At 35.0% G+C, this 24,876-nt stretch overlaps 1 protein-coding gene across 11 annotated transcripts in view; it reads left to right on the plus strand.

Annotated features, from left to right (window-relative positions):
- The window catches only part of Obsc (Obscurin), a 2,548,720-nt gene that overhangs the window by 1,740,038 nt on the left and 783,806 nt on the right, over nt 1-24,876 (plus strand). For all 11 annotated transcript variants that reach the window (XM_067772951.1, XM_067772955.1, XM_067772952.1 and 8 more), the window contains one exon: nt 2,069-3,061. In XM_067772951.1, coding sequence (XP_067629052.1) covers nt 2,069-3,061 — 993 coding nt within the window. The remainder of the gene's footprint in view (nt 1-2,068; nt 3,062-24,876) is intronic.

The following is a 24,876-nucleotide window of genomic DNA, read 5'->3' on the forward strand; positions in this document are numbered from 1 at the left end:
GTCAAGGTAGGGTAACTAACGTGACATTTTTCATTCAAATGAGTACATTTTTGTGGTTTTAGCGATGTACAAATGTAAGTTTTATTTTGCAGAAGTATCTGAGAAACAGTATAAAATAAACCAAAACTTTTAATTTTTCCATTTTAAGTAACCGTTTTTTATTATTTTCGACAAAAATTTATACTGCAATGAACGGTTTCAAAATCAGGTAACATTCAAAAGAAAAATGCTAGGTAGTTTGTTCTGATTCCTTTGTGTCTGCATATGAAATCGTTGAATACTCTAACCTCGTTTAATCTTTAAAATCCGTATTTTGTTGGAATCAGAACTGATTTTAGATTTTCCCCAAGTAATCCTTTGTATATATACGTAAACAAAAAAGTCAAGAAAATTGTTATACAAAATAAATAAGAGATACAACGATTTAAACTTTCGATATATTTAGTAAGATTTCTCTAACGTTTCCAAAAGTGGAAAAATGCCTTCTTTCTGATGACATATAAGTTATGTTGGTATACTAAACAGAACTAAACTTATGTGCCAACATATATGTAAATCAACCCAGGAAAAAGAGTATGGACGCGACAAATTTTAGACGCCAATAAAATATGTTAGTCGAATTTTCAGGAAATTATTTTATTTTTTTAAATAAGTACACATAAATATTTAACCTGTGAAAGATGTTTGAATTTAAAGTGAACGTTTGCTTATTAAAAAGTTTTGTAGTTTTTTGGTAGGAGCAAATAAATGAAAACTCCGATTTCCAAAGTTTCTTATACTTTTTATTCAATGCTAAATAATAGAAAATATAAAAATATGGGTTAAAAAACGCAACTGTAAGTTAAAACACCAAGGATACATAGCTAGCTACAAATATTCCCACACAAACTGCTAACGGCACATTCGCAAATACCACAGTTAGCCACTAAGTCGTTCCCACCAAAAGTGGTTACGCTGCGCTTAAGCCAAAAGCGTGTGACAACAACAATAAAAACAACATTGCAAGCGTTTAGCGGTAGAACCTAGCGGTTGACTTCGTTTTGACTTAAGATTTATTGAGATTTGCACAATCACTTAATAAAGTTCACAAAGAATAACGCAGCGTGTTATTTTATATAAAGAAATGACGTTATATTTTATTAGTAAAGTAGTGAAATTAGTAAAACCGATAAAGCCTTTTTTTGCAATCATATTTCTCTATCCTGATTAAGCAGAACTATTTAACCTTTTTTTTCTACATAATTCACATGTTTAATAAAGTCTGACCACATTAATTTTCTGTTCGTCGGGGATCTCATTTGGTGTATTTCAATATATCACACCAACATCTGAAAAATCGGTTGGTTAGGGCCCTTGTGAATTAAGGTAATGATGTCTCATACATACTAACCTTTATTTATATAGATATACCGTTGGAAACACTGAAATATTTCGCAAACACTGAAAGAATTTATTGGTGGCCTTACATTTTCCTCAAATACAACCTTATTGAAAACTTTAATTATTTTTATTCACTAATTGATTAACTATTTTATTTCTGAATTATTAAAAATTATGTATGTAAATAATACAGTGAATTTTGAATCAGCCTGTTTATGTGAAAGCCTTTATGTATATTCATCCTAAAGCATGGGCATTTGACTTTTATAGAAAAATTATATTTTAAAAGAAGCAATGCGTCTGTCTAGTTTGGTAGAGATTGATAACATGACTACTAAGATTTAGACTTTTTATCATAAGTGGGCAGTGCCACGCCCCTTCATCAAAATCATAAGTTTATCTGGGATTATGCTTAAATACATTTTTATGAGCCTAATTTCATTTGATTTTTTCAGTTTTTACTAAAAAAATTATGTTTTTGCATATATCCGAAATTTTTAAACTTTGACGACTTAAGCAACATTCTAAAAATTTTGGTATGCTTTTATGAATTTAGAGCAAGCGAAGCTCATATTGATTAATTGGTGGGGCGCTATATGTATCAAATTGTGTTTACATACTTTGTAAAAAATTTAAATATTATACTAATTTAATAATGTTACTATTCTGCTTTATTTATCCACCGTAGCATTGATGACGTGCAACCTATGGATGCGGGCTTATATAAATGTTCGATAGTCAACAAGGAAGGTGGGATGGAAGGTAGCGCTACAGTAACTGTGTTACCAAAAGAGAAGGAGCCAGAGTTTATAGCGGGATTACGCGATACAAATTGTATTGAAGGCTTCCCTGTGAAAATGGGCATTAAAGTGGTAGGCAATCCCTTACCAAACGTGAAGTGGTTTCATAATGGGCAGGAAGTTATACCTGCCAAAGGGCAATGTACGTTAACACAGAACGCTGATAATGTTTTAAGCTTACTTATTGGTCAAGCAACTTTGGAAGATTCTGGTTTATATGAAGTGGTAGCGTCAAATGCAAAGGGTACAGTATCTTCGAAAGGGAGACTACACGTCGCTTTGAAAACCGATGAATCAATCCCAGAGGAACCTCCACGGTTTGTATCGTCTCTTGGAGACGTTAACGCAAACGAAGGGGAAGATATGACTATTTCTGCAGCTTTTGTTGGTAATCCTATTCCAGAAGTTATTTGGTCAAAAGACGGTACTCCTATCGGTAGCGATGATCGTACCTTAATTGCTTGTGATGGAAAACATGTTAGTCTAAATATTAGCCCCGCTGATGCAAGTGATTCAGGTACTTATAGTTGCTTACTAGCAAATCCCCTTGGAGAAGATACCTCAAGGAGTGAAGCCAATATTCGTAAGGTTTATAAAAAACCCTTATTTACTCAAAAGATCTGCAATCAACAGCAACAAATTGGTACTGACTCGAAAATACCTGTTACTGTTTCGGGTGTACCATATCCAGAACTAACGTGGTACTTTCAGGATAAGCCTATATCAGAAGGAGATAAATATCATATAATTCATGACGGCGACCACCATACTTTGATAATCAAAAGCTGTGATATGACAGACTACGGTGTTTATAAATGCATAGCGAAAAACAGGGAAGGCGCTGATGTGACGCAGGGACGAATGGACGTAGTCAAGGAACTGTAAGTTAAATATCATAAACAATAAGTTCTCATAAAACAATCAAATGTACCAACCGGTAGAATTGTTGGTATACATATTTTCTTGATCAAGCAGAATCCCATTAAAAATATTCTACACATAGCTCTTACCATGCGGTCCGATTAAATGTGGACTTCTATTTAAGTTTTCGATACTGGAAATAATTACTACCTTCATATAAAGTCCCCTTCATGTTTGTCCCCTCATTTCCATACGAATTTTTTACCCACGGAAAAGTCTTTTTCGGTAACTTCCCGTTGAGCTAGACACTTGATACTTAGAACATAGTTCAGATCTGGGGGACATTACAATGCAAGTGAAAAAAAAACCGCTAGGTGGCGCGAGATATACAGAAAATTGATTTTGAAATGCAAATTTTGCGATCGCCTTTTAACTAACTTCTCGGTGATCCCGAGACTTGAAACTTAGCACATAGTTTGCGAGTCGATGGCACTACAATTCGTGGGAAACAAAATGCTGCCAGGTGGCAGACGAATCGAGATAAACGAAAATCCCTGATCTTGCGATCGATTTTTAAGTAACTTCCCGGTGAGCTAGAGACTTGAAACTTGGGCCGTGAGTCAGAACCCGATGACAATGCTATATTTGATCAAATTCGCTAGGTGGGAATTTTCAATCCATTTTTAACTAACTTCCCGGTGACCTAGAGACTTGAAACTTGGCACACAGTTCGAGGCTTGGTGACAATAAAATTTACAGAAAACAAAGTTCCGCTAGGTGGTGCGCTAAGTGAGATAACTACAAATCCTTAAAAAACGAGGGAAATCTTGCAATCGATTTTTGACTTGAGCCGTAAGTCAGAACCCGGTGACAATGCAATATTTTATCAAAAAAATTCCGCTATGTGGCACATGGATCCAGATATTAGGAAAATTAATTTTAATTTGGGAATTTTTCAATCCATTTTTAACTAATTTTCCGGTTACCTAGAGACTTGTAACTTAGCACATAGTTCGAGACCCGGTGACAATACAATTTATGGAAAACAAAGTTCCGCTAGGTGGCGTGCTAATTGAGATAACTACCAATCTCTGAAGAACAAGGGGAATCTTGCGATTGCCTTTTGTGTAACTTGCCGGTGAGTTAGAGACTTGAAACTTGGGCCGTGGGTTAGAACCCGGTGACAATGCAACATTTGATCACAAAAATTCGCTAGGTGGTACGCGGATTAAGATAGTTAGAAAACAAATTTTAATTTGGGAATCTTTCAATCCATTTTGAATTAACTTCCCGGTTACCTAGAGATTTAAAACTTGGCACTTAGTTAGAGGCCTGGTGACAATACAACTGAAAGAAAACAAAGTTCCGCTAGGTGGCGCGCTAGTCAAGATAACTGCAAATCCTTTAAAAACGGGGGGAATCTTGTGATAGATTTTCGAGTAACTTCCCGATGAGCTAGAGAAATGAAACTTGGATCGTGCCCTGAACCTGGTGACAATGCAATATTTTATCAAAAAAAAATCCGCTAGGTGGCGCATGGATAGAGATATTGAGAAAACTAGTTTTAAATTGGGAATCTTGCAATCGATTTTTTACTAACTTCCTGGATATCTCGAGACTTATATATATATATAAATATATAAATATATTTTAAAACTCAATGACAATGCAATGTTTGATCAAAAAATTTTAGCTACGAAACGCACAAGTCGAACTATTTAGAATATTAGGTCATACCTTCATGGCTAACCTCCTGAATGTAGCAGGCGTTGTAGAATTCCACCTCGTTGAAGGCCCAACTCAAAGCACGTCCTTGCAGACTTTAAGGCGTACGCGACTTTCACCACGATTCTTTTAGACTCTCAGGCGTATGCTAATTTCACCACGATTTTCAGCTGTGCAAATTAAGTAGCTGACAAACGAGGTGGAATTCTCTTGTTATGATGCGAGGAGGAATTCAGTTGTTTTCGCCAGTGTTGTCAGCGAAAATTCAACTAATTCTCTTAAATCTTGGGAACTATCTATGAGGATTATCTTGAAGTTAATTCTGATCAAGGCAGTTAATTTCGGACTTTCGTTCGTCTATCAGCCGCTTAACCCACTATTCTTTATCATGAAGCTTCTTATACTTTGATTTTCTTTGGTGAATTTTTGGGAGCAATGACCTAACAAGTGGTGAATCACGGGTTATGGTGAGTGAACTATTAGTGATGTTGATGCACCACAGCTAAGAGGTAATTCTCTAAACAAATTATGTTGTTACTAGACTTTAAAATTTTCTAAAATCCTCCGGCACAAAATTGTTATGCTTATTGAGTTAAGCCAGAACTCCAGGGATAGCCTCGTGGGCGTTGCAGGCATTCTAGAATTCTACCTCGTTTGTTAGCTATTCAACGTACACAGCTAAAAATCGTGGTGAAAGTCGCATACGCCTGAAAGTATGAGAAAACAAGTAAGGAAGGCTAAGTTCGGGTGTAACCGAACATTACATACTCAGTTGAGAGCTATGGAGACAAAATAAGGAAAATCACCATGTAGGAAAATGAACCTAGGGTAACCCTGGAATGTGGTTGTATGACATGTGTATCAAATGGATGGTATTAAAGAGTATTTTAAGAGAGAGTAGGCCATAGTTCTATGGATGGACGCCATTTAGGGATATCGCCATAAAGGTGGACCAGGGCTGACTCTAGAATTTGTTTGTACGATATGGGTATCAAATGAAAGGTGTTACTGAGCATTTTAAGAGGGAGTGGGCCTTAGGTCTATCGGTGGACGCCTTTTCGAGAAATCGCCATAAAGGTGGACCAGGGGTGACTCTAGAATATGTTTGTACGATATGGGTATCAAATGAAAGCTGTTAATGAGTATTTTGAAAAGGAGTGATCCTTAGTTCCATAGGTGGACGCCGTTTCGAGATATCGCCATAAAGGTGGACCAGGGTGTCTCTAGAATGTGTTTGTACGATATGGGAATCAAATGAAAGGTGTTACTGAGCATTTTAAGAGGGAGTGGGCATTAGGTCTATAGGTGGACGCCTTTTCGAGATATCGCCATTAGGGTGGGCCAGGGGTGACTCTAGAATGTTTGTACGATATGGGTATCAAACGAAAAGTGTTACTGAGCATTTTAAGAGGGAGTGGGCAATAGGTCTATAGGTGGACGCCTTTTCGAAATGTCGCCATTAGGGTGGGCCAGGGGTGACTCTAGAATGTGTTTGTATGATATGGGTATCAAATGAAAGATGGTAATGAGTATTTTAAAAGGGAGTAATCCTTAGTTCTATAGGTGGACGCCTTTTCGAGATATCGCCATAAAGGTGGAGCAAGGGTGACTCTAGAATGTTTGTACGATATGGGTATCAAACGAAAGGTGTTACTGAGCATTTTAAGAGGGAGTGGGCATGAGGTCTATAGGTGGACGCCTTTTCGAGATATCGTCATTAGGGTGGGCCAGGGGTGACTCTAGAATGTGTTTGTACGATATGGGTGTCAAACGAAAGGTGTTACTGAGCATTTTAAGAGGGAGTGGGCATTAGGTCTATAGGTGGACGCCTTTTAGAGATATCGCCATTAGTGTGGGCCAGGGGTGACTCTAGAATGTTTGTACGATATGGGTATCAAACGAAAGGTGTTACTGAGCATTTTAAGAGGGAGTGGGCATTAGGTCTATAGGTGGACGCCTTTTCGATATATCGCCATTAGGGTGGGCCAGGGGTGACTCTAGAATGTGTTTGTACGATATGGGTATCAAATGAAAGGTGGTAATGAGCATTTTAAGAGGGAGTGGGCATTAGGTCTATAGGTGGACGCCTTTTAGAGATATCGCCATTAGTGTGGGCCAGGGGTGACTCTAGAATGTTTGTACGATATGGGTATCAAACGAAAGGTGTTACTGAGCATTTTAAGAGGGAGTGGACATTAGGTCTATAGGTGGACGCCTTTTCGAGATATCGCCATTAGGGTGGGCCAGAGGTGACTCTAGAATGTTTGTACGATATGCGTATCAAACGAAAGGTGTTACTGAGCATTTTAAGAGGGAGTGGGCATTAGGTCTATAGGTGGACGCCTTTTCGAGATATCGCCATTAGGGTGGGCCAGGGGTGACTCTAGAATGTGTTTGTACGATATGGATATCAAATTAAAGGTATTAATGAGGGCTTTAAAAGCGAGTGGCCCTTAGATGTATATGTGAAGGCGTTCTCGCGATATCGACCAAAATGTGGACCAGGTGATCCAGAAAATCATCTGTCGGGTACTGCTAATTTATTTATATATGCAATACCACTAACAGTATTCCTGCCAAGATTCCAAGGGCTGTTGATTTCGCCTTGTAGAACTTTTTCATTTTCTTCTACTTAATATGGTAGGTGGCACACCCATGTTACAAAGTTTTCTCCAAAGTTATATTTTGCGTCAATAAACCAATCCAGTTACCATGTTTCATCCCTTTTTTCGTATTTGGTATAGAATTATTGTTTTTTTTTCCATTTTTCGTAATTTTCGATATCGATAAAGTGGGCGTGGTTATGGTCGGATTTCGGCCATTTTTCATACCAAGATAAAGTGAGTTCAGATAAGTAGGTGGGCTAAGTTTAGTAAAGATATATCGGTTTTTGCTCAAGTTATTGTGTTAACGGCCGAGCGGAAGGACAGACGGTGGACTGTGTATAAAAACTGGGCGTGGCTTCCACTGATTTCGCCCATTTTCACAGAGAACAGTTACCGTCATAGAATCTATGCCCCTACCAAATTTGAGAAGGATTGGTAAATTTTTGTTCGACTTATGGCATTAAAAGTATTATAGACAAACTAAATGAAAATGGGCGGAGCCACGCCCATTTTGAAATTTTCTTTTATTTTTGTATTTTGTTGCATCATATCATTACAGGAATTAAATTTTGACTTAATTTACTTATATACAGTAAAGATATTAAATCTTTTGTTAAAATTTTAATTTAAAAAATTTTTTTTTTAAAAAGTGGGCGTGTTCTTCATCCAATTTTGCTAATTTTTATTTAGCACATATATAATAATAGTGGTAGCGTTCCTGCCAAATTTCATCATGATATCTTCAACGACTGCCAAATTACAGCTTGCAAAACTTTTAAATTACCTTCTTGTAAAAGTGGGCGGTGCCACGCCCATTGTCCAAAATCTTACTAATTTTCTATTCTGCGTCATAACGTCAACCCATCTACCAAGTTTCATCGCTTTAGCCGCCTTTGGCAATGAATTATCGCATTTTTTCGGTTTTTCGAAATTTTCGATATCGAAAAAGTGGGCGTGGTTATAGTCCGATATCGTTCATTTTAAATAGCGATCTGAGATGAGTGCCCTGGAATCTATACACCAAATTTCATCAAGATACCTCAAAATTTACTCAAGTTATCGTGTTAACGGGCGGACGGACGGACATGGCTCAATCAAATTTTTTTTCGATCCTGATTATTTTGATATATGGAAGTCTATATCTATCTCGATTCCTTTATATATGTACAACCAACCGTTATCCAATCAAACTTAATATACTCTGTGAGCTCTGCTCAACTGAGTATAAAAAATCTATACAGAGGTAATACAAATTTCTAATCATAATTCAATTAATTTAACTAATTCCACAACTACAAAATTTATAAAAAGAAGCAGAAATAAAGAAAATTTTCGAACTAAATCTACGACACAAATGAACATTAAAAGAAGCAGAGATAATAAAAATTAAAGAAATGGAAATAATAAGAAATTTATAATTCGAAAAACTAATTCGCCTACTTAAGGGCAAACTGTACCACCAAGCATCGGAATTAGCAACGGCTTTCCTTCACCTACTAAATAAAGAAAAATTTCGGAACAAATCCACGACTACAAATGAATATTAAAAGAAGCAGAGATAATACAAATTAAAGAAACGGAAATAATAAGAAATTTATAATTCGAAAAACTAATTCGTTTACTTAAGGGCAAATTTTACCACCAAAAATCGGAATTAGTAACGGCATTCCTCCACCTACTCACATAACGGCACAAGAAAACCACGCCATATACATGCAGCATCAGAAACAACACCAGCAGCGACTTAGACTGGCAGCACAGTAGCAACATCGCACCAGACGAAGCAGTAGCGATTACGGTGGTACCTTGGAAGAAGCAGCATTTAAGTATAATATGTACATACATATGAATATGTAGTTTTTTTTTTAATTTATTCTACATACACACATTTACGTATATACATAATTTTTTTGATTAAAACGGTGGTACTGTATAACAACCAAATAGATTTTTTTTTGATTACAACGGCGCGTCCGTTTATATAAAACACTTGGGGTTTTTACTAAAACGGTGCGTCTGTCTAAATATAACTACTGTAGTGTAAACAGCCAACAATTTAATCCCAAATATTTAAATCAGTCTAATATGCTAACCTGCTACAAAAATAGTCTAAATGTTCATCAACACATAAATATGCATTTGAGAATTAATGCTGACACAGCCATTAAAGCAGGTGTGTACAACATATAACCAAACCAATTTGAATTCCAGCAAATTTGCATTCCAGCAAAATTTGCAAGGTTTGCATATCTCATAGAAGGAGCAGCTCAACACAGATGTGTAGGTACATATTTTGTGTCGAGTTGTATGTAGGTATGTAAGTATGTATTCTTAAGGTAGATATTCATGTAAGTATGTATGCTTAAATGTAAATAGGTATGTAAGAATATGTTTAGAATAATTTAATATAAATAAGCTGAAATATTTAAATAAAGACACATTCATAAATTCGAAATTCATTCATCAACGTCACAGTTCTTTTTATTACATTTGAACCTTTTATATGGCGATCCTGCCTATGATTCTGGTGGCTGATTTTTCAGCCTAATTTCATAGCTGGCAAGGATACGCATTTTATATGGCGATCCTGCCTATGATGCTACTGGCTGAATTTTCAGCCTAATATCATAGCTAGCAAGGATTTTACTGGCTGATTACAGCCTTAGCCTTGTAAAAGAAGCAAATGATGTTTAACAACTTTTACGATAATTTACGGTCTTTATAATCGAACTGATGTAGGAGCAGTGAATACGACCAATTTGGAGCACTCAAAAATGATGCCATTTAGCAATTTTTATGATAATTTACGGGCTTTATAATCGAAATAATGCAGGAGCAGTGGACATGACCAGTGAAAATATTGATATTACCTTGGAAGGAACTGACCACATCAAGAATAAACTGGCAACTTAAGTATAATATGTATATTAGATTAGTTTTAACAATTTAAAAATTATTGTTAGGCAGGAAAATGTTCCCAGAAGAGGACATACAAAATCAAAATCAGTTTGACCAAATTAAGGAAAAATAGTTACAAAAACAAAAAACCGAATCCAACAATGTAAACCTTAGGGTGTTGAAAAAAAATACAATTTTGTTAAAAAATTTAGATTCTAAAATTATGGAAAGATCAAGAAAAATTAAAAGTTATGTAAAAGGCCCACTTAAGGACCTTACAAATGAAATTAAAATTGTTGATGAGGAAAAAACTCTGATTTGGTTGAAAAGTCATTTGAAACTTATTGAGATGCCTGGGGAACCAACAATATGGAATGTTAGGAACCCACTCGCAACAGCAGCTGAAGATATATATAGATGGGAAGTAAAATTTATGGGAAGAACAGATTAAAATATTGGAAACATTTTTTAATAAAAGAAAAAAAAAATCACAAAAAATTTTCTTGTCTTGATATTTTTTACGATGGGAGGCCAAGAATCAAAAATAGAAAAACCAACGGCAAACGTTGTAAACTCAGTTCAAGTAGTTGACGATACTGAGGCACTAGATACTATCAAAATCATGCTGCTAATAATCTGCGTAGTCAGTTGTATCAGTTTGTTTCTTAAACTCTACTCAACCCATAATAAATTCCTAAAAAAGCGATATTCTAGCCGCGCAGACGGTTTAGATAAGGTTTAACTAAATTTTAACTGCCATCACCAATGGGCAAATGGGAAGATATCGTTAAACTACCCATAGAAGAAAAAACGATAGGAGAAAAATCTTACAAATTTATTAATAAAAATACAAAGGTTAAGGCAGAAACAGTAGTAAAGCATCTTAAAATAATAGTTGAAGCATTTAACAAAATAGGAAAAATAATTCAACAGTTAAATGGTAAACTCGACAGCAATCGAAAAGACCAAGCATATCAAATCTTTTCTAGCATTAGAGACAAATTGGTGTCCTCACTGGCAAGATATGATATAGACTTCATAGTACCAACGAGTTTCAAGAAGGAAATAGAAATAGACTATAGCACATTCCTTCTGGAGTCAGCATCCGATTTAGAAGACGAACCAAAAGTAGAACAAAAAGAAGAAGAAAAACAGGAACAACAAGACATTTTAACAGAGACGCCAAACTACCAAACAAGAAGAGACAAAATGGCTCAAACCACAGTAGAATTCTTAAAAACGGATTCGTCAATTCTACCTGAGTTTGATGGTAAACATACAATGCTTCTTAGACGCACTAGATATCCTAGAACAAATTAAGGATACTCATGAGACCATAGCAGTCTCCATGATAAAAACAAAGCTCAAGGGAACTGCTAGAAACCTTTTGAGCACTGAAAATTCAATACTAGCAATAAGGCAAAAGTTGAGTTCAGCAATTAAAGATGAATCTGTAGAAGTTTTGACGGCAAAACTCCTAAACATCCAACAGCGCAGTCAAACAGCTAACCAGTACACCGCCGAAATCGAAAAATTAACAAAATCGTTGGAAGGTGCTTACATATCAGACGGTCTTGCACCTGATGTGGCAACCAAATATGCCACACAGTCAGCTGTAAAAGCCATGTGTAAAAACTCGGCTAACGAAAGAGTAAAACTGATAATGCAAGCAGGAACGTTCACATCTATGAACGAGGCTATTTCAAAATTCACGAATAGCTGTACTGATGTCACGGGTAACCCAAATACAGTGTTACGCCTGACGCGTTCACAAGCTAATTACCGAGGTAACTTCCGAAGAAGCTACCAAAATAATAATTATCGAAGTAACCAAAACCGAAGATATTACGGTAACACTAACAGATATAATAACAACAATAGTAATAGACAAAACAATAATATACAAAGACGTAATTTTGGAGGTCAGTCAAGATCATCCAATCAGAGTAACACAAGAAATCTCCGTAATATAAACCAACAGTAAAACCAGCAAACTCCACTCCAACAGTAAATGCTAACGGTAATAAAATATGCACATTCAACTTGCATCTAAACAGCTACATATCTTCCAATACTACCCTAAATAAGTCAACTTCGACGTTCCTGATAGATACAGGAGCGGATATCTCAATAATAAAGAAGGGTCAAATTGACAGTAATGTCACAATAATTAACTCACAGATCACAGATTTAAAAGGTATTGGCCGAGGCATAACAAGCACACTTGGAACAGTAAAATCAGATCTAACAGATGATAGTCTTTTAATACGACATAAATTTCACATAGTAGAAGACAATTTCCCAATCCCATGTGATGGAATTTTGGGACTCGACTTCATTAAAAAATATAATTGCATTTTGGATTATAATAAAAATGGGGACAGCCTAATACTACGACCATATGACTACCCAGAAGATATAGTTATACAAATGACAAATAAACCAACAATTAATAGCATTACAATACCCGCAAGGGCCGAAGTAATTAGACAGGTTCATATCAATAGCCACAATAAGGAACTATTAGTACCTCATCAAGAATTGACTAATGGCATTTTTGTAGCCAACACGATAGTAAACTCAAATCAAGCTTTAATAAGAATAATAAATACAACAGATAAACATGCACTCATTCAAGATTATGACATCAAAACAGAAAGTTTAGAGGATTATGTAATAATTGAAAATACACCTCACTGTAAAGATAATAATAAAGACAAGTTAGAAAGATTGAATAAAAATTTCCCACCATTCGCTAGTAACTCACTCAACACATTATGCTCAGAATTCGTTGATATATTCTCATTAGAAACAGAACCAATTACGACCAACAACTTTTACAAACAAAAGTTGCATCTGAAGTATAACACTACTGTGTATATTAAAAATTATAGACTACCCCAAGCACATAAGAATGAAATAAATAAACAAATAAATAAACTAATTCAAGATGATATTGTTGAACCATCAACCTCAGAGTACAACAGCATTATTTTATTGGTACCTAAAAAAACTCTTCCGGGCAAAGAAGAAAAAAGGTGGAGATTAGTTGTTGATTTCAGACAAATAAATAAAAAATTAACAGCAGATAAATTCCCTTTGCCTAGAATAGATGATATTCTGGATCAATTGGGAAGAGCGAAATATTTCTCATGCCTAGATTTAATGCCAGGATTTCACCAAATAGAACTCAGCCCAGAATCAAGAGATATCACATCAACAAACCAGAGGATGATGACATTGGCATTCGCAGGTCTAAAACTATCACAAGCATTCTTATACATGGACGATTTAGTCGTATTAGGATGCTCTGAAAAACATATGATTAAAAATTTACGGGATGTATTCTCCACATGTAGAAAATATAATTTAAAATTACATCCGGACAAATGTCTATTTTTCAGCCAAGAAGTCACTTATCTTAGACATAAATGCACAAGTACTGGAATTTTACCAGACCCAAGCAAATTTAAAATTGTTCAAAATTACCCAACTCCCAAAAATGCCGATGAAGCAAAAAGATTGTCGCATTTTGTAATTATTATAGAAGATTCATACCAAATTTCGCGGAATATGCCAGGATTCTAACAAGACTTAGTAAGAAAAATGTAATTCTCAATTGGACAGACGACTGCGAGAAATCTTTTAATTTAGCAGTTCCCGAAATGGATCTATACAACGAGCTTTGGCAGTTGTCTAAATTTTTTCTTTCTTCTATTCTAATTTAAAAAAATTTTTGCAATTAAGAAAAAATATATTATAACAATAATAATGATAAAATAATTATTGTTAGGCCTTGAGCTCGATATTAACTCGCGATATTACAAATCAGTAGGCCGATATAACAACAAAAATTGTTAATACATCCCAGAGCACGGGGAAAAAGTGTCAATAAAATATGACACTATGGCATTATCGCCATAAACAAAGTCCAATTTTCACAACTATTCTGTAACAGATGTCGCAGTGCTGTGAATATCAATTGGCAAGAACCAGAATTGAAGTAGGAATAATGAAGACAAACAAAAAACCGCTGTGATGGCTGAATGGTTATAGCAGCGGCGCCTAAACGTTGCCGATGAAGGAATTTAGCAGTTCCCGAAATGGATCTATACAACGAGCTTTGGCAGTTGTCTAAATTTTTTCTTTCTTCTATTCTAATTTAAAAAAATTTTTTCAATTAAGAAAAAATATATTATAACAATAACAATGATAAAATAATTATTGTTAGGCCTTGAGCTCGATATTAACTCGCGATATTACAAATCAGTAGGCCGATATAACAACAAAATTTGTTCTTTTAATTACCTAAAAAATGCATTAGTTAGTCCAAATATCCTACAATATCCCAATTTTGATAAAGAGTTCTTTATTACAACCACTATCGCGCATTACAATCGACGAGATTAAGGAATCGAACAAAAAAATTTTAGCAGTACAGGCAAGATCAATGACAAAACGGCAAAGCCATGAAAACCTTCCTAGGAAAACTGACAAAACGACGAAAAACAACTTTTCCAAAAAGATTCCGCGAATAAGATCTGAAATTACTTACGATAAAAATAATAAAACAGCAAATTTAAGAATTTTTGCGCACATAAAACATAAAAAACTCGAGTTACTTAGTTTTGAGCTTATTAACGAAATAATTACTTTAGAGAAATTAATTTCGAGGCTTGAATCAGAAACCAGCAAACGAAAAATTAAGCAAATAGAATGGTTTAAGGATGATATTTTCTTCGATCATTTTTTAATTACAAATTTAAAAGACCGCGGAAATAAAATTTTAAAACCAATAGAAACTATTATAACAGATCCAGTAGAGATTGTAACAGACAATGACAAAAAACTTAAGTTAATGACTATTTACCACGACGACCCAATTTCAGGAGGATATTGTGGTATGAAAAAACTTTACGCAAAACTAAGAACAAAATTTTATTGGAAAAACATGACTCGTGATATAGCAAAATATGCTAAAAGTTGTAACAAATGTCTTTTGAACAAGGTTAAACCAAAAACTAAATAAAACCTTGTTACAACATGAACACCCTGTAAACCTTTTGAAATATTAGTAATTGATACAATAGGACCCCTACCTGAGTCGAAATGTGGTAACAAGTTCGCACTTATCATGATTTGTGACATGAATAATTATTTGGTAACAATAGATGTACCAGATAAATCAGCAAAAACAATAGCATCTGCACTTTTTGAAGGATTTATTTTAACATACGGCACAATGAATTCCGTAAAATCAGATTTAGGTACAGAATTTAAAAATGAATTATTTGAAGAATTAAATAAACTTTAAAATATTAAACATAATTTTTCAACTGCATACCATCACGAAACTATTGGTACAATTGAACGTAATCATAGAGTCTTTAATGAATACTTACGTGCATATTTAAACGAATCCTTTTCACACTGGGATGTATATTTAAAATATATCACATTTTTACACAATACTACCACAAGCATAGTTTTCGACAACCAATTGTCTCCTTTCGAGTTAGTTTTTGGAAAAAAAGCAACTTTGCCTAATGAATTAAGAAAAGAAAAAATTTACCCAATTTATAATGTCGAAAACTATGCCAAAGAAGTTAAGTTTAGAATGCAGAAAGCGCACAAAACCTAATAAATAAAAATAAGTTACAAAGCAAAAATCTATATGAAAAAACGGCTTGTCCGTTAATTGTCAAAATCCGTGATAAGGTACTTTTACGGAAAGAACCACATCACAAAAATGAAAATATTTATCAAGGTCCGTTTACTATAACTAAAATTAACGAACCTCATGTAACTATTTTCGATGAAGTTAAAAATAAAGAATAATTGGTACACAAAAAGCCTTAGTAAAGTAAATTAACATTGCTTTGTTACTATCAGTAAACTTTAAAATCCGACACACAAATGCAAAAAAAATCCAAACAAATTAGTATTAGTTTTATTTTCGCCATTAAGCAGCCACGAAGGCTCAAAAACTATTAAAACAAAAAAAAAAGACAATAACACAAAATTTTGTATATTCAAAGAGAAAAAAAACGTATTTCAAAAAATTGTTCATACCTCACAACAAAATTGTACTTCTTAAGTTACAAACAGAAAAAAACCCATTCCTTTCTTAAATAATTGCTAAAACAAAAAAGACATTTAATTTGTAATAAAAATTAAAACTTTAACAAAAACTTAACTGAATATATAAAACATGAATATTTGCAAAGAAAAATTCAAAAAAAAACAAAATATTTTACTAAATTAAAATCTAATTGATATTTATAGGCTTTATTCAAGTTACTTCCAATAAACTACCAAAAATGTAATTAAAATTCGAGTATTTTGCTTCTAAGCAATTTCAAATAGTAGCAAAAATGGTTCCGAACTAACGACTTCAAAAGGGGAGGAACACCCTAATGTAAATATATTCGTTCGTTCGCAACAAGTTTTGTTGTTAATTCATCACTTTGTCCATTCTTCCTTTCCCCATAAAGGGAGATGTAAGCATAAAATTCCCCAACTTAATACGTAGCGACACATCTGGCAACGCCATTGCTGACAATGCAAGATGTGTCATTGTGAATGGTGCACTCTGTAAGAAAGAGTAAGAAACATGTTCAATCATATTGTCATAAGTAGTCAGCTATTGTAATACAATGTGTAAGAAAGTGTGCAATTTTGATATGTAAATTAAAATATAAAAATGACGAGTGGCAATAGTGCCATCGGCATTTATATATTTCACGGCCACTATTATATTGTCGGCCACCTAAGACTCGTGACGTTTATATTTTAAATTCATTGTGCTCGCATATTCATTAAAATTAATAAAAGTTAAATTGAAATAGAAAGCAAGCAGTGTTTTTAATGTTGTATAAAGCAGCAAAATTGGAAGGTTACCGGCAACGGACAACCGAAGTTGTCCAATATGGCGACCGTGAGTCTGGAGCCTCGTCAGTTTAATTCTTGCAGCAGCGGTGAGTAGAGTGGAGTGAAAAGTTGAAAAGTGGTGGTGCAGTGGGAAAAAAATCAAATTGTAAATTTAAATAAAAATTTCTAACAAAATATTTTCAAATTATAACAAAAACATAAGTAACACAATTTTTCTAATAAAACATTTTCAAAATTTATAACAAAGACGGAGGTAATACAATTTTTCTAATAAAATATTTTCGAATTTATAATAAAAACGGAAATAATAAAATTTTTCTAACAAATATTTTTAAATTTATAACAAAAAACGGAAATAATATAATTTTTCTAATACAACGTTTTCAAATTTATAACAAAAACGGAAGTAATACAAATTTCTAACAAAATATTTTCGAACTTATAACGAAATACAGAGGTAATAAAATTGGCTAACAAAATACTTACAAATCTATACAGAGGTAATACAAATTTCTAATCATAAGCCGTAAATTAAATTAAATAAACTAATTCCACAACTACAAAATTTATAAAAAGAAGCAGAAATAAAGAAAAATTTCGAACTAAATCTACGACACAAATGAACATTAAAAGAAGCAGAGATAATACAAATAAAAGAAACGGAAATAATAAGAAATTTATAATTCGAAAAAATAATTCGCCTACTTAAGGGCAAACTTTACCACCAAGCACCGGAATTAGTAACGGCATTCCTTCACCTACTCACATAACGGCACAAAAAAACCACGCCATATACATGCAGCAGCAGAAACAACATAAGCAGTGACTTAGACTGGCAGCGCAGTAGCAGCATCGCAGCAGACGAAGCCGTAGCGATTACGGTGGTACCTTCGAAGAAGCAGCATTTAAGTATAATAAACATACATATTAATATGTAGTTTTTTTTTGTAAATTTTTTCTACATACACACATTTACGTATATACATAATTTTTTTTGGATTTTTTGATTAAAACGGTGGTACTGTATAACAACCATATATATTTTTTTGATTACAACGGTGCGTTTGTTTATATAAAACACTTGGGTTTTTTACTAAAATGGTGCGTCTGTCTAAATTTAACTACCGCAGTTTTCAACAATTTTAAAACTTTTCGAACCATTTTGTAAATTCCAACATTTTCAGATCTACATTTAAATTTTGTTCTCTTAAATTTCAACTCATTTTACAAATTTACATTTTCTTAAAATTTTTCATATTTTCAAATTTCTAATTTAAAAACTCCTCAACTCATTTTACAAATTCTCATACTTTCGAGCTTCCATTTTTCAAATTTTCAAATCATTTCACAAATCTTCCATTTAAATTTTCATTTTTCAAATTTTCATTCTACTTCAGTTTTTTTAATACGTACATTTTCCAACAAAATATCACCATATAAGACTGAGTGAACTAGATAAGCAGTCTGAAGGTAACCTATAAATTTGATATTTTTATTTTCATTATAAAGGGTGGTTCCGTGAAAAACCAAACGAGATTTTTTGATATAAAACGGTGGTTCCGTGAGAAACCAATTAAGAGTTTTTTGAATAAAGCGGTGCTTCCGTGATTACCACATTTTTGAGATTTTTACCAATTCATACTTATATACTTTTGTGCCATTTTAAATTCAATTACTTCTTATACTATGTTCAAACAGAAAAATTAATTAACAATTTCAATTTAAATTGAGTGGTGTTCATACAACTCAATTTAGCTTACACAATAGTAATTTGATAGCCGGTTGTCTCATCTCTGCAGCAACAACATACTTTTGTTCAGAATGTCAAAATGTGCGTGATGGAATTAGGCGAATGGAATGGAATGAAAACATAAAACTTTGAAATTTGTGTGTGTTGTAAGAAAATTTGTTCAATGTTTTGGTTTCATTTTGAGTTTGCCATCCTCTTTTGACAATCCCTACTCCAGTGAAATGAAAAAAATAATATCAGCTGATGAGATGTGCCAACCATATAGTTGAGCCATGCGCAACTGACGTTTAAATCTACTCAATAAACACACTTTACAAGGTTGTATTTGCAGTATGAAACAATGTATGACGCAATTTTTTTTAAACTGGCAATTTGTTATTACAATTTATTATATGATAAATTGCCTAATAAATTGCCCAAATGGTATAAATTATACCAAAGCAAGTAACTTCAGTTAATGAAATTTAAGTAGCTCTACGTAGTAGGATCAAGCCATACTACTCGAAAGTTGTAGCAGGGAAAATTGCAGCATTGCACGTTAACAATAACAATTATACAGATTTTCCCAAAAAAGTTGAAGATTTAGCTGACTCACTTGAGCGGTCTCTTATTATTTAAGGGATCACTCAAGCGAAAGCTCATGAAATGGCAGTCGAACAAACAGTTAACGTGTGTCGTTTAAATGCAAGATCCAATTTAGTCAAAATATTTTAGCCTCAACGGCATTTACTGAGCCGAAAGACGTAGTAGCAAAACTAATTGTAGAACAAAACAACGAAGTAACAGAGCGTCAGGTTCTAGCTTTTCGATCGCGCGGTAACAATACATTCAGAAATTTACGTGGTAGTTATCGTGGTTTTTACCCAGATCGCAGCTATACTGGTTATAGAAATAATAGTTCATTTTCATACAACAGCAACCGTAACGGTAACAATAGGCAGCGATATCGATATGATAATAAAGAAATAGATACCAAAATTGTAACAATAGCAATACACGTTCAATCTCAAATTCAAATACAGATAATAGTAACAATAGAGGTAACAATTCAAGATCGTCAAGCGGTAGATGCAGAAATGCAAACGTCCGCGCTTTAAACGCGAGTGCCCCTCAGGAGCGAACACTGGGGGAGGACGAACTAAGCGAGTAAGCGAACTTCCCTGACCAATAGGCATCTATTGTTTAAATTTAAATTACCAAGATTTCTTAGAATTAAAACTCAACAAGTCACAAAAATTTTGTTCTTTCTAAGTAGACACTCAAGTGGACATTTCTTTAATAAAAATATTATGTATAGACAGTAATATTTCATTAAATACAAACGATATTATTAACATTACTGATGTCACTTCCAAATCAGTTTCCACTTTAGGTAAATTGCAGCAAATTTAAATTTTTCAAACTTTCCTCTTAAACATACTTTACATGTAGTAAATGAAGACTTTAATATTCCATCCGATGGCATATTGGGTAAGGATTTTCTGAAAATTAACAAATGCATTATTAATTATGTGGTGTGTCAATGTAAACCAATATCGATAACCAACTTACACCTTTACTACTATGTTTATGGTGCCTGCTCTAACAGATGTTCGACTCTCTTACATTCATTCGTTCGTACCTTTTTCTCTGGTTGTTGAGCATCGCGCTAATATCCATTAGTCTTAAGTTTGCGCATATTAATTATTAATTCAATATTCAATAAATATTACTTTAACGAAAAGACGTGTGCAGTTATTACATTTCTGGCGACGAAAGGAAAAAAAAAGATAGCGAATTGCTATGGCCAATGATGGAAATGCGAGTTTGTTAGTCGGTGCTCCACTGGTCGGCACATCTCCCCGATTTGATCACGCAATAAGCAAATGGCAAATTTTTCACGTGCAACTGAAGCAATTTTTTATTGCAAACGAAGTTGACGACAATAAGAAGAAAAAAGCAGTATTACTGACAGCACTTACGGAGAAGTCGTACATATTATTGCAGAATCTATTGAATCCAAAGAAGGCGGAGGATGCATCGACAACTTATGAAAACTGCGTGGAGGCGCTTGAGCAGTACTTTAAGCCACCTTCTTCTGGATTTGCAGAAAGGTGCAAGTTTTATAGTGCAACTAAAGCCACAACTGAAAGTATAAGTGAATGGGCTGTTCGAGTACGCTCATTAGCAATTTCATGCCAGTTCGGAAGTTTTTTGGAGATTGCTCTGCGAGATAAGTTTGTAATGGGCTTGGAGAAAGGTCCAGGTCGCTATAAGATTTTTCTAGAAGATGTGTCTAACTGTACATTCCAGAAAACAGTCGATATCGCAAAAGCAACGGAATACATACAACAACAATACGCACGACCAGAGCAAAAACAGCAAGATCATCTTTTGTACATAAGGGACAAGAAGAAGAAAAACACCAACCAAGAAAGCAGCGCCAGCGGAAGGGCAGAATCAGCAACGACAGGGTCGTTGTACGGTATGTGGATACAAGAACCACGAAGCGAGTAAGTGCAAATATAAAGGAATACAAATGTAACAAATGCAATAAAAAAGGGCATTTAACTAAAGTATGTAAGACTTAAGAAGAAAAAGAAATGTTTTATGTGCAAAATCAAGAAGAAAGTTTGTCCAACTTAAAATGCTTAAATGCAGTAGAAGGAATACGCCAATTTACGTAAGCATTTGTATTAAGAAAAGCCCATTTAAGTGGCAGTTAGATTCTGAGTCTCAAAATAATGTAATTTCGCTTGATACATTTAGGGCGGTATTTCGATGAATATGCGCTCAAGCAGTCAAACGTAGTTTTGAAAACGTACAATGGGTCAGTGATTAGCCCAGTCGGTGTGTTCAATATAGAAGTAGAATTCAAGGGTCAAACAAAGGCGGTGCCAATATTGTAGGATCCAAAATGGGGGTCCCCCGCTTTTAGGTAGAAATTTTATGCGCACATTTGACATCAAACTTAACGTCCCCTGAATTATATAAGTGACACTAAGGAATATGCCATTTTGAAGGAGTTTTCTCGACTTTTCGATGGAAGCTTGGGAATTCTTCAAAAAGGGAAAAAAGTGACTTTAAGGTTAAAGGAAGACGCAGTTGCGAAATTTTTTAAGCCACGTCCAATAGCATTAGCGCTGCAGAAAAAGGTGGATCATGAGATTCAGAAGTTGGTTAATATGGGTGTTTTGAAACCAGTCGATTACTGTGAGTGGGGTACACCCATTGTACCCGTTTTGAAGAAAAATGGGGACATAAGGATCTGTGGTGATTTTAAAATCACCTTTGAACCCACAATTGGTTGTAGACCAATATCCCTTTGCCCCGAATAGAAGATATATTTTCAAAGCTACACGGTGGTTGTAGAATTTACTAAGCTCGATCTGTCCATGGCTTACCAACAATTTGAGTTGGATCAGGGGTCGCAAAGGCTAACTACGATATCAACATCGAGGGGTTTGTTCCAGTATACAAGACTGATTTATGGCCCTTGCGTCTGCACCATCAATATTCCAAAGGGCTATGGATAAACTTTTTTCGGGAATTGAGGGAGTAGTCGTCTTCTTAGATGACATTTTAGTAACCGCGCCAACTCGAGAGTTGCATACGAAAACTTTAGTTAAAGTTCTACGAACTTTAGAAGACTCAGGTCTCAAATTGGCGCCTGAAAAGTGCGAATTTTTTGTTAAAAAAATCAAATATTTAGGGCATGTGTTTGGCGCAAATGGGCTGCATCCAGATCCCGAGAAGACGCGCAAAATAGCCAATATGCCATATCCTACCACTAAAAAGGAATTGAGATCATTCCTGGGAGTCATAAATTTTTTTAGAAATTTTGTCGCAGATATTACGGAGTTGTCAGCTCCCTTATACAATTTACTAAAGGGGAATGCAGATTTTATCTGGACTAAGAAGCATTCTGCGGCAGTAGATCTGCTTAAAAATAAATTAAAAGAAAATGTTTGCCGAGCGCACTATGATCCTGAGTTGGAAACTAGGCTGACGGTTGATGCAAGCCCTGTTGGGGTATCAGCGGCGCTGACTCAAGTCAAAGAGGGCCAAGAATTAACTATCAATAGCGCTTCTAGGAAGTTGTCCGAGGTGGAGAAAAGATATTCACAGCTAGACAGGGAAGCTTTAGCCATTTTGTTTTGTGTCAGAATATTTCATCACTATATATTTGGTAGACATTTCACCCTTGTAACAGACAACAAGCCTCTGCAGCATATTTTTGGTCCTAAGAAGGGCATTCCGGTGCTGGCAGCCAATAGATTGCAAAGAATTGCCATTGTTTTATCGGGATATGATTTTGATATCACACATATCAACTCAGAAGAGAACGTGGCGGACTTTTTTTCTCGTCATCCGAGTGGGGAAGAAATGGAAATTTTACCGGAAAATATAGGATTAAATTATTTTCGGGAAATAAGTGCTCTACCGGTTAATGAGGACCTCATAAGAAAAAAATTAAAGGAGGATACCGTAATTTCCAAGGTGGTGAACTTTGTCAGAACAAAATGGCCAAATAAGTGTCTCGATCCGGACCTAAAGCCTTATTTTGTGCGAAAATTAGAGTTATCAGTTGAAAATGATTGCCTTTTTTGGGGTCATCGAATCACAATTCCTGGCGGATTGCACCAAAAGGTGTGTGAGTTTCTGCATGCTTCGCACATGGGCATTAATAAGATGAAGTCGATGGCTAGAGAATGCTGTTGGTGGCCGGGACAGTCACGCGATTTAGAGAACGTAGTCAAGGGGTGTGATGCTTGTCTAACAGTTAGAGATAACCCACCTAAACAAAAGCTTATTTCATGGGAATGGCCGGAAAAGCCCTGGTCACGGGTCCACATTGATTTTTTTGGTCCGGTATATAACCGGATGTTCCTAGTCGTCGTAGACAGTTTTAGTAAATGGGTGGAGTGCGTTGATATGGGTAGGAACACCACCAGTGGTGCCACTATCAGGTCATTGAGGGAACTTTTTGCGCGTTTTGGACTGCCACAAGTGATAATGTCAGATAATGGGACAGCATTTGTATCGCTTGAGTTTCGACAGTTTTTAAAGGATAATGGTATTGAACACTTGACCACACCAGTAGGAAACCCTGCTGCCAATGGTCAGGCGGAGAATAGTGTGAAAACTATTAAAAATGCTTTAAAAAAAAACTTTTATCAAGCGGAAAGTTCGAAATTGGAAATGGTATTATGCAGATTTCTACTAGACTATAGAAACACAGTACATGTAAGCACGGGTGTGTCCCCAGCGCAGCTAATGTTCAACAGGCAATTGAAAACAAGATGCGATTTATTAAATTCAAAACGCCAAGTCGCCACAGTAGACTTAGAAACGGTACGCAGACATGTAAAGGGTAAACAAATCAAACAGCAAGAGTATTACAAAGGCAAGAGCTCACATGAATTTGAGGTTAATGATAACGTAATGGTTAAAGATTATTCTACCCCAGGCAAAGTGTCATGGGCGCGCAGCGTAGTAACACGGAAGTTAGGACGACAAACTTATGTTGTGAAAATTGCTAATTCGGGTAAGATTTGGAAGCGTCATTCGAATCAAATTATAAAATGTAATGAGCCAAAAGAAACTGATGATGTTCCGAGAACCTTGCTGGATCGCACGCAAATATTGCCGGTTGATAATTTATTGCCTACTGGAGATACCGCCCAAAACGCCAATCTAGTAAATACGAATGGTGCACATAATATAAACGATACAGGAGGCCGCAGCGGAAGCGGTTACGAAACGGTGGCTAGCCGTCACGGGTATAATTTAAGGGCTAGAAATAAGCCTTAATATGGTACATCAATGTAAAGCGTGAGGTTTAACAATTAAAGAGGGGGTATTGTGGTGTGTCAATGTAAACCAATATCGATAACCAACTTACACCTTTACTACTATGTTTATGGTGCCTGCTCTAACAGATGTTCGACTCTCTTACATTCATTCGTTCGTACCTTTTTCTCTG

The sequence above is a fragment of the Eurosta solidaginis genome, chromosome 3 (assembly GCF_040869045.1).
Source record: "Eurosta solidaginis isolate ZX-2024a chromosome 3, ASM4086904v1, whole genome shotgun sequence".
NCBI classification, from domain to species: Eukaryota; Metazoa; Arthropoda; class Insecta; order Diptera; family Tephritidae; genus Eurosta; species Eurosta solidaginis.